Genomic DNA, 9473 nt, shown 5'->3' with positions numbered 1-9473 from the left:
CAAGCAGCATTTTGTGGGGTGCGGTCCCTAGGCACTTCCACCCAGGATCAAGATGAATTCATATCAGGCCTAGAAAGAGGCCATTTCAGTGTTCGTGTCCCCATTCCAATGACACTAAAACAGCTTCCCTTGCGGTTCCAAACGCATTGGTTTCTGTCCTCATGCGGGGGCAGACGCGTGAGCCTTGATAGGAATGTGGGTACACTGTTTGATCAGGTTGCTTATCAGGCCTAGCTAGAGGCCATTCATTGCGCGCGTTCCCATTCCAATGACCCTAAAACAGCTTCCCTTGTGGGTGCAGACGCATTGGTTGTTGTCCTCATGCAGGGGCAGATGCGTGGGCCTTGTTAGGAATGTGGTTACGCTGGCCGTTGGAGCATGGCGGCCCTACACCGGCAAAGTTTCAGGTGGACATGCTCAGTTTTCTAGTTGAACACTTGCAGCAGCAGAAGCTCATCACAAGGCAAGTGCATGTTCGACAACTCATGGGTAAAAGTTGCCACACTCGCACAGATTGCGGTCAAGTCTCCTTGAGGCAGCAGCAGTGGGGCCCCCTCGGAGTGAAGATGTAGCCCGAGTCGGCGAGGCAAAGCATAGTTTCGAGGGCCAGGAGAGCATAAGCCATGGCTAGGCTTGAGTAACCCGCACAAGGTGAGGTGAAGTCTGCAGGCCAGCATGGTGAAAGGGTACCCAGGTCATCGCCAACAGGAGGAGTAGACCTATCAACGTGTTCGGTAGCATCACTGAAAAGCTACCAAGAAGACGGTTGAGCCTTGAGGTAAGATGATACATGAGGCGGACCTCCGCGAAACACCACACACAATTCTTCGAGGGCCCTTCTTTCACAAATCAACGGCATAGCCATTGCACGGTTTGAGTAACCTCAACAATGGAGGGGTGAAGTCCAAGCAGGCTGGCAATGGTGAAACGGTTCCGTCCCCATAAATGGACACCAACATAGGCAAGACCAGGGTTGACCAGGTGAGCCCAGGAACTGGTGGAGAAGTGGATGGCGCGGGACACAGACGCACATTCACATGAAGACCATTGTCGAGGTCGACAACGGATTGAGTGGGGGAGCCTGTGACGGTCTGACACAGGCTTAGCCTTGCCTACTCTTGGCAGGTTTACGTTAGGGACATGCCCGTCATTTTTGCCTATAAGATTTTTGGGAGAATTGATGGCATCTTCAGGCAGACCACCAAAAGCTTAACGTACTCTTTGAGGAGGGGTGGTCGACCTCCTTGGGTGCCTAACCTTGGCACTCCTAGACCATCATCCCCTTGCGGGGCAGCCCTGGTTAACAGCAAGCATGGCTACCAGGGTTCCTCATGGGCGCACACTTGCTCATGGGGACAGTGTTGGACCGGCACTGCACTGCCGATACTCAAGGGAGGCTTGGCATGCGGGCTTGGCTCAAGCACGTCCCTTCACAACGCCAGTCCTTTGCCCAAGCTGAGTGAGCTACCCCGTTGCCCTTGGCGCACAGGTGTGTTCCGGCCCAAGCGGTTGCCTATCATCATGGCACACAGGTGCCTGTCATCTTCGATTTATAGGAGACCCATCACATCAGTGCCATGTCACTTCATCCGCTCATGATCGCCTTCTATTATGGTTGTCTCCCTTTAGCACGTAAGCGGCGCTTCCCATGGATTGGTTTGAGCCAGGAGAGTGCTCCGACCATTGGACTTGAGGTCATGATCCAGTGCTACTGACTTTGGTGGAGCCATCCCATCGGACAACTCCTAGCCCCTATACGTTACAAAGGCTTGTTCTGGCCTGCCTTAGCTAGGATGCCGCACGGGTTCTTCCCCCTATAGAACTACCCCCGTGACAAGTGGGCATCAACTTCCGTTGGCGTCAATGTTCCTTGGATATTTGTATGAGCAGTTGGACGACACTGTTCAGCAACTTAAGGACACGAGGCATGCGAGCTATATTTTTGCACTCCTTATTTGGATGTTTATTTGTGAGCGATTTGAGCTCAATGTGAAGCTACAAAGCCTGCGTCCCCTCCGTCTTCATGTCGCTACTCGCAATGGTGACGAGTTGGAGGAGAAGGTTTTCAAAGTCTGTAGGGGAAAGCGCTGGCTTCAAGCAAAGAGGCACAAAAGCTTCAAACGGAGTGAGATTAGCATGAAGTTGGCCTCTTCGGACAGCTACATGTGGAGGTCGTATGCTCAGATAGTGCGCCACTCTGTGTCATTCTGCATCGGTGTGCCTGTCTCGGAAGGTGGAGAAAATCAGTATGCTCTCGATATGGGAAGAGTTACTGTAAGTATGGCACGGTTGATCCTATGACCTGATGTTATTGGCTATTTAGATCGCACAGGTGAGGTATAGCTCTCTATGTACCATCCGGATCGGGTGCTCCGGCAATTCAGGGATGACAACATGGGCACCCAATTTTTGAGGTCCGTCGGCAAGGACGTGTTCTGGGTCCGGTGTCAGAACCGTGCTTTCCCTGGGTGTGCTCGGTTTCTAGTGGCAGGATATGGCAGGGTACAGGTGAGCAGGTCTCTCCACTTGTCATATCTCTGCACATTGTTCGGGGGGGTTCCAGGAGCTGCGGTGGACGAACCCCCATCTACGTCATGTGTCATCCCCTCCTAAAGGTCACGCTGCTAGCCAGGTGGAATGGAGTAATTATTCCCCTCGGTCCGCAGAAGAGGTCGTCGTCCAAGCGTGCCGAGAAATGACATGTGGAGAATGCGCCCAGGGGTCTTTGGCCTCGACCACAGTGGGTGGGACTATGGCAGCCATAAAGTTTATAGGGATGCCGGTTACAGTGGGTACCATCGTCTGTTTCTCCAGCGGGCAGATGAAGAGGATGGCCCCCCTCGCCCCAAGTGAGGTCCTGGGGGTGATGATTCAGTAGGTTTTTCTTAATTTGCACTCTACCTTTCCATTTTATGTTGTGTTAGACAAAAAACTGTGTTAATGTTGTTTGCCCTTTCCTTTTTGCAGTCTGCGGAGAGCGATGGCATTCGTGTGGACACGAAGGTTCGGGTGGTGTCTCTGGAGCAGATGACAGAGGCTCCGGTCACCTCCTCTATCGAGGCGGGTTTGGTGATCACTTAAGTGCATGTTTTAAAATTGAATTTGCTATTGTTGTTGTTAGTATATATTGTGAGAACTAATCGTAAAACAATCCTTTGTTCTGAGGCAGGTTGACCATGATGGAGCTCAACCCAGCGAGGATGTCTCGCGCGTCGATGGAATGGATCAAGAGGTAGGTCGCAACTGTGTTTCATTACCTGTTCAGAAATTGGCATATAGCCAGTATCATTAATCTGACTATTTGTATCTAGCTTTATTGCAGACACTCCTCTCTGAATATCTAGTTGGGGTGCCAGACACGTCTTTCTTCAAGCGATTGACCGAGGAGTTGAGGGCAACGCAGCCCCCCAGCGTCGAATGCGCAGTTGCTGAGGTTGCCGTGGGTGACAGCAAAGTTTCTATGGATCGGACACGTCAGCCAGTTGCAGACACGAGAGTGGCGACCGATTGTGCAGAATCCCCCGGTGCGGCCACTAGTGATGCCGAAGGCCCCGAAACTGTGGAGAGTATGGTTCTTATTTAGCCTCAGTCCCCTGTTGCAGCTTGTGGCATCACCGGGGATGCTTCTACGCGAACTAGGGTAAACGACTTTGTGGGGCCTAAGCTCTTGGCTGAGGCGGAACATCACTCAAGGAATAAGAAGCGGAGCCCGACTTTATCTTTCCTCCAAGGAGTTGCCATACGAGGAGGAGTTGCTTGAGATACGGCGGTAGCTGTTAGAATATTGCGACAATCACAATATCCCGTTGTTGCACTTCCCAGTGGTGGAGCCAGTGCTGGTTCAGGGCAAAGGCCTACATTACAACATTTCCAGTGCAGTTGCTGAGTTTGCTTCGACTGCGATTCATGCGGGGTGGCTACTAGAAGGGAGACTACATCCAGAGATCGTGGGTCCGACCCTTAACATTGTTGCTACCCTAATGAGTCGTGTGGTGCGTCACCCATCAAAGGATTTGTCGTGGGCTGACTTTGCCTGCTGGTTGGAGGCATGTCGGGCATTTTCATCGATGGGTTAGCAATGTGTCGTGATATTAGTGCATGCCTTTTGGAAGGCAAGTCGAGACATACCTCAGAATGACTTGTTCTGTTGCATGAAGGATGTTCGCAAGCACCGGAAAATTGTTGAGGCTAGTGTCGCTAGCGTCACGAGGGTCTGAGGGAGGAGTGTGCGCGACAGAAACGGATCCTTGATGATTATAAGGCAGAGTTGGAGATCCATAAGAAATTTAAGCAGTCTAGCCACATGCTAGAGGCCATATCCGCAATCCGGGAAAAGTGGGCCGAATGACCGTTGCTTGTTGCGCTGTAATAGATTGTTCTAGGGTTGCCCCGAATATTGTATAAAAATTATTTTTGTTAGATAGTACAGAATTCGATTGTGTTCAGTATTAGTCGTCATATATTGTAGAAAGATTTTCGGTTTTCAGTCCTTTGATCACCAATTGCGTTGTGGGTCTCTGGTCCTCATGGTTCTTGTAGGCATACTAGTGCGCTTATAGGACATATGTAGTGTGGCATTCGCTTAGGCTAAGCCCTCTGGCTAGACTCTGTGAGCGATAATCTATAGTTCGGATATGTAGGCAACTTGATCGTGGTATGCTATTCTCATGTTCATACTTGTCGTGCAATAGAGATGTAGTGGTGATCCTAAGTTAAGAATTCCCTGATCGGCTTTATCGTAATTGAGGGTGAGCATAATGTCGCTTTATCGTGGGTTATTTAAAGAAGCTAAGTGGTGTGGGTTGTTGCCTTATCGCAAACTATTGATAAGCTGTGCAAAGTCTGTCACGATCATTAGTGCAAATGACATATTGTTGTCAATGTTGCGTGGTGAAATTTGGTCTTCCAGATTTTGCTAGGAGAGTGAATATCTATGTTTGTGAATTTCAGTGGGGATTTCATGCGTTCTGTCAACGGAGACCCCCCCCCCCCCACAATGATTTCGTGGACGTGTGCCCTTCTTGTGCAGGAGTCATGCCAATCCTCCTTGTATCATTCCAATTTTGTCATGAACTAGGCTCGATCATGATACAAGTAGGTAGCATAGGTTGGACTTTCATCGCAACTATGTTTAGAGGAACGAAGTGTTGTTCGCTAGTGAAGTTTTATTGTCGATGTAGAGACAGATGGGGTTTGTTTTCTATCAGTTCATCGCAATTTGACAGAGTGTTTATATGAATTGAGTAGAAATCACTTCTGTCATTGATGAAGCCCCCCCCCCCCAATGGTTACATGGAGGTATGGGTGTGCCTAGGGTTGCTAGGGCTTTGGCGGTGCCTGGGGTTTCCAGAACTTTGTCCATGTCTGGGTTTGTCAAAACTTTGTCTATGCCTGGGGTTGCCAGGACTTTGTCTGTGCCTGGGGTGTTGAGGCTTACTGATGTTCCTGGGGTGTCCAGGGTTTTGTGTGTGCCTAGGGTGTCGGGGCTTACTGAGATGCCCGAGGTGTCCAGAGCTTTGCATGTGTGCCTAAGGTGTTGGGGCTTACTAAGGTGCCCAGTGTGTCTAGGGCTTTGTATGTGTGCCTGGGGTGTCGGGGCTTACTGAAGTGCTCTTGGTGTTCAAGGCTTTGTATGTGTGTCTGGGGTGCCATGGCTTACCGAGGTGCCCGAGGTGTCCAAGGCTTCGTATGTGTGCCCAAGGTGCTAGAGCTTAGTAGAGTGTTTGGGGTGTCCGGGGCTTTGTAGGGTGTCGGGGGTGTTGGGACTTATTGAGGTGTTTGGGGTATCCAGGGCTTTGTATATGTGCTCGAGGTGCCAGGGCTTAGTAGATTGCCTGCGGTGTCTAGAGCTTTGTAGTTTGCCAGGGGTGATGGAGCTTACTGGGGTGCCCGGGGTGTCCAAGGCTTTGTATGTGTGCCCGAGGTGGTAGGGCTTAGTAGAGAGCCGGGGGTGTCTGGGGCTTTGTAGTATGCCTAGGGCGTCAGGGCTTATTGAGGTGCCCGAGGTTTCCAGGGCTTTGTAAGTATACTAGAATAGTTTATATTACTATAAGTAAGATATGTATGTAAGCAAATACAAGATTGATCATTCATTTTGTCAAAAATCATGGTGCATATATTCTTAATTGAAGGGTAGGGCAACTTTAATGGCTTTTGGCTGTTGTGTACTCTTTCGCATACTCGTTGAGTTGCATCATCCACTTGACGAGTCTGCCAGAGAGAGGGGGTCTATCCATGAAGAACTTGATTGGGTCATTTCATGCGATTAACCTCACCTTTTGCCCTATGATGTAGTGCCTAAATTTTTGTGTAGCAAAAACCAGGGTCAGGCACTGTTGATCCATATGGAAATAGTTTCTTTCCGCCGGTTTGAGGGTTCTACTAGCATAGTAGACGGGGAGTTCCACTTTTCCGTCATCCTCCTGTGCTATTAGGCATCCTATAGTTTTTGTTCCTGTTGCGATGTATATTCCAAATTCCTACATGTCTTTGGGCGGTGACATCGTCAGTGCCTTAGCCAGTGTTGCCTTCAATTGTCCAAAAGTAATTTGAAGCTCTTGAGTCCATCTGAATTCAGCAGATTTCTTGAATAATTTCATCAACGGCAGAGCTGCGTGCGTGAGGCCAAGGATAAACCTTCTTAAATACAAGACTTTTCCTAGGAATGTTTTTAACTATGACTCATTTGCTAGTAGCAGAAGATCTAAGATGGCTTTAACCTTGCTTTTGTCTTGATATATCCTGGCCTGATCTACCCGTTATCCTAGGAACTTTCTGAACTGTACCCCAAATGCGCACATCAGTGGGTTCAATCTTAACTTGAATTCTCTGCACCTTGTGAACACCTTTCCCAAAACTTTGGAATGTTGCTCCCTTCTTCTTTCTTTGACAACAATGTCATCCATGTAACACTCTATTTTCTTGTGAATCATGTCGTGGAAAACACTAGTCATCGCTCTCTGGTATGTTGCTCCGGCATTTTTCAATCTAAAGGGCATCATCTGGTAATAGAAGTGCCCTATGGGTGTCCTGAAGGCTGTGTGGGGTGCATCTGCAGGGTCCATGAAAATTTGGTTGTACCCACTGTAGGCATGTAGGAAGGAGAAAAGCTCAGGTACCGCAGTTGAGTCTATCAACACCTCCATGTTGGGAATGGGGAACTCGTCTTTCAGACAGGCCCTGTTCAGGTCCCTAAAATCGACACAACATGTGCGATAAGGTGAAGTTAGTATTTGGGTGTTTAACTATCATTAAAGGATTAGGTGGGAAAGGTACTAACCTCAGTTTCCCGTTCTTCTTCTTTACTGGAACTACATTAGCGAGCCACTAAGGGTGAACTATAGGTTTGATGAAGCCTACTTTCAATAGCTGCTCTACTTCCACCTTGATCTTTACTGGAACTACATTAAAGGATTAGGTAGGAAAGGTACTAACTTCAGTTTCCCGTTCTTCTTCTTTACTGGAACTACATTAACAAGCCATTGAGGGTGAGCTATAGGTTTGATGAAGCCTACTTTCAATAGATGCTCTACTTCCACCTTTATACAAGCTCTAAATCGAGTCCTGGCATCTGGTTGTATGACTAGGCGAATACAACCTGGAATTTTGTGAGAAAGACGTGGGTTAGACTGGTTTTGGGCTCTAAATCTTCTATGATAAGGATTTTTCCTTACCTTTTAGAAGTGCAATGAGTTTCCCTCTATCTTTGACTGCTAGCCTGGTAGATATGTATAAAGGTTTTTTTATTTGTTATGTCAGTTTCTAGATTAATCTCCTCTTATGGTTCCTCGACCGTGTCGATGGAATCCGTCAGGCACCTAGAAGGCGCTCTGGCTTCATTGTAGTATTCCAATGCATTTTCTTTCAATTCCTCAAGTTGTACAAGTTGTTATTTGTTTTGAATTTTGAAAAATTTGTGTCTATATAGGTCTTTGGTTTTCATGTTGTACCTTTATGCCAGGTTCAATAGATGGATTTTTGCCTGATGATAAGACCGTAGTGACATCGGCTTGCGATGTGCTGAAATGGTACTAGTTGAGACATTACTTAGAGTCTTCCATTAGAAAAATGCAAAAAAGCTTTTTTGAAGAAAAAGATATATTTTATTTGGAAAATATGAGTTAAAGTTGAATCCTCTTTTGAAAAAAAAAATAAACTTCATTTTTTTAATTCAAGTTTCGATAAGGCTACATTAAACAAATTGCAAAATCATACGTCATGGATCACTTTCTTAGCTATAGGTGGTTCATCGCCCTCATTGTCCTTGATGATGGTGTAGTATTCCTTTTTGTCATACCCTGTCATTCAGACACATATGCTTCTCTTCCAATGTTTTGTTCTTCCTAGAGGTTCATCTGAGGTGGGTGTGGTAGCTTCATTCCTTTAACCCTGACTATCTTTGTTTTGCCATCTTCTGCTAGCGCCGTGAAGTAGATGGCATCTTGGAGGTGTGTCTTATCGATCTCCCTTGGTATCTGGCTTTGATGCATTGGTGGTATGTCAAAGGGACGAGGGCAAGGTCGTGGATTAGTGGATGACCCAAGAGGGTATGATAGCAAGTCCTTTCCAAGATTACTTGGAACTATTGCATTATGGTAAATGGCCCGATCACAACCAGCATTTCATAGACCCTTCGATGACAGGCGGGTTCCCATTAAAGTCTGTTCCTTCTAAAAGCAATCCTTTGATATCCTCTTTCCGAACACTCATTAATTCTAGTGTATGGATGGAAATGAGATTAACAGAGCTTCCCAAGTCGACCATCGAACTTCTCATGTCAAAACCCCCAATCTTTGCCATGATATATAGGAATCTGTTGTGATGAGGGTTGGCGACCAACATGTCCTCCACTATGAACTCGACGTTGTTACGGTCGTGGTTGTATGATTGCAGGGGGTGCCTGAATACTTCAGCCAGTGCCCAGATGGCCAACTTCAGTGTTGTTGTGTTGGCCCCTATTTGGTGAAGAACTGACATAGCTCTTTGCTTTGCTCCAGCTTCTCTATCAAAGTGTCAACCTGGTACTCTTCGGACGACCCTACCATGTTGATGTTGCCTCCCTGGGTATGGGATGGGAGTGGGTCGACTTCCATGTGAGCCGGGTCTTTCTTTACAAACTGCTCTAACTTTACTTTGTGTGTGAATATCCTCCTCAGGGTGAAAGAATCCATTAGGTCGTGGTGAGGCGTTTGATGGTAGTTGCACCACCTTCCTCCGTGTTTGTCTTTTTCTGGGTCAACTCCTGGCAGTGATGGCAGAAGGCTGATGACCTTATCCTCCACCAGCTTATTCATAATCAGGATCACCTCCTCCCTTGCATAGGGGAAAGGAGGTGTGGCGGTGGGATTATCTTCCCCTGGTTATTGTCTCATTGATACGTTCCTTGTCTGGCTCCTCCATTATTCCTGGGTCTCCTATCAACTACATACGCTTCATTCCTGTTGTATGGGGATGTATCCTTAACAATTCGCATT

At 47.5% G+C, this 9473-nt stretch overlaps 1 protein-coding gene across 3 annotated transcripts; it reads left to right on the top strand.

Annotated features, from left to right (window-relative positions):
• Positions 1–1965: 1965 nt before the first annotated feature.
• LOC148874250 (uncharacterized) lies at positions 1966–4445 on the top strand. Of its 3 annotated transcripts, none has more exons than XR_016105483.1 (4): positions 1966–2874; positions 2968–3069; positions 3170–3232; positions 3312–4445. XR_016105483.1 is itself a non-coding variant. In XM_088965978.1 (4 exons), exons 2-4 carry the CDS (start codon positions 3028–3030, stop codon positions 3581–3583), a joined length of 366 nt encoding a protein of 121 aa, XP_088822104.1. In that variant the 5' UTR covers positions 2757–2874; positions 2968–3027; the 3' UTR covers positions 3584–4445. The 3 variants fall into 3 exon arrangements, 2 of the variants coding, with proteins under 2 accessions (XP_088822104.1, XP_088822103.1); XM_088965978.1 differs by having other exon boundaries at positions 2757–2874; positions 3323–4445; XM_088965977.1 differs by having other exon boundaries at positions 2835–3069; positions 3323–4445.
• The last annotated feature ends 5028 nt before the right edge of the window (positions 4446–9473 follow it).

The sequence above is a fragment of the Nelumbo lutea genome, chromosome 1, assembly GCF_056320005.1.
Source record: "Nelumbo lutea isolate HS-2025 chromosome 1, American lotus-T2T, whole genome shotgun sequence".
Lineage (NCBI taxonomy): Eukaryota > Viridiplantae > Streptophyta > Magnoliopsida > Proteales > Nelumbonaceae > Nelumbo > Nelumbo lutea.
This window is presented reverse-complemented; position numbering and strand designations above follow the sequence as displayed.

Bases quoted from the DNA above. Each gene is read 5' to 3' on its own strand.
- LOC148874250 (XM_088965977.1), top strand. From the start codon at position 2,941: ATGTTGTTTGCCCTTTCCTTTTTGCAGTCTGCGGAGAGCGATGGCATT. The intron at 3,070-3,169 runs GTGATCACTTAA...GTTCTGAGGCAG, and splicing joins CCTCTATCGAGGCGGGTTTG to GTTGACCATGATGGAGCTCA. The intron at 3,233-3,322 runs GTAGGTCGCAAC...GCTTTATTGCAG, and splicing joins TCGATGGAATGGATCAAGAG to ACACTCCTCTCTGAATATCT.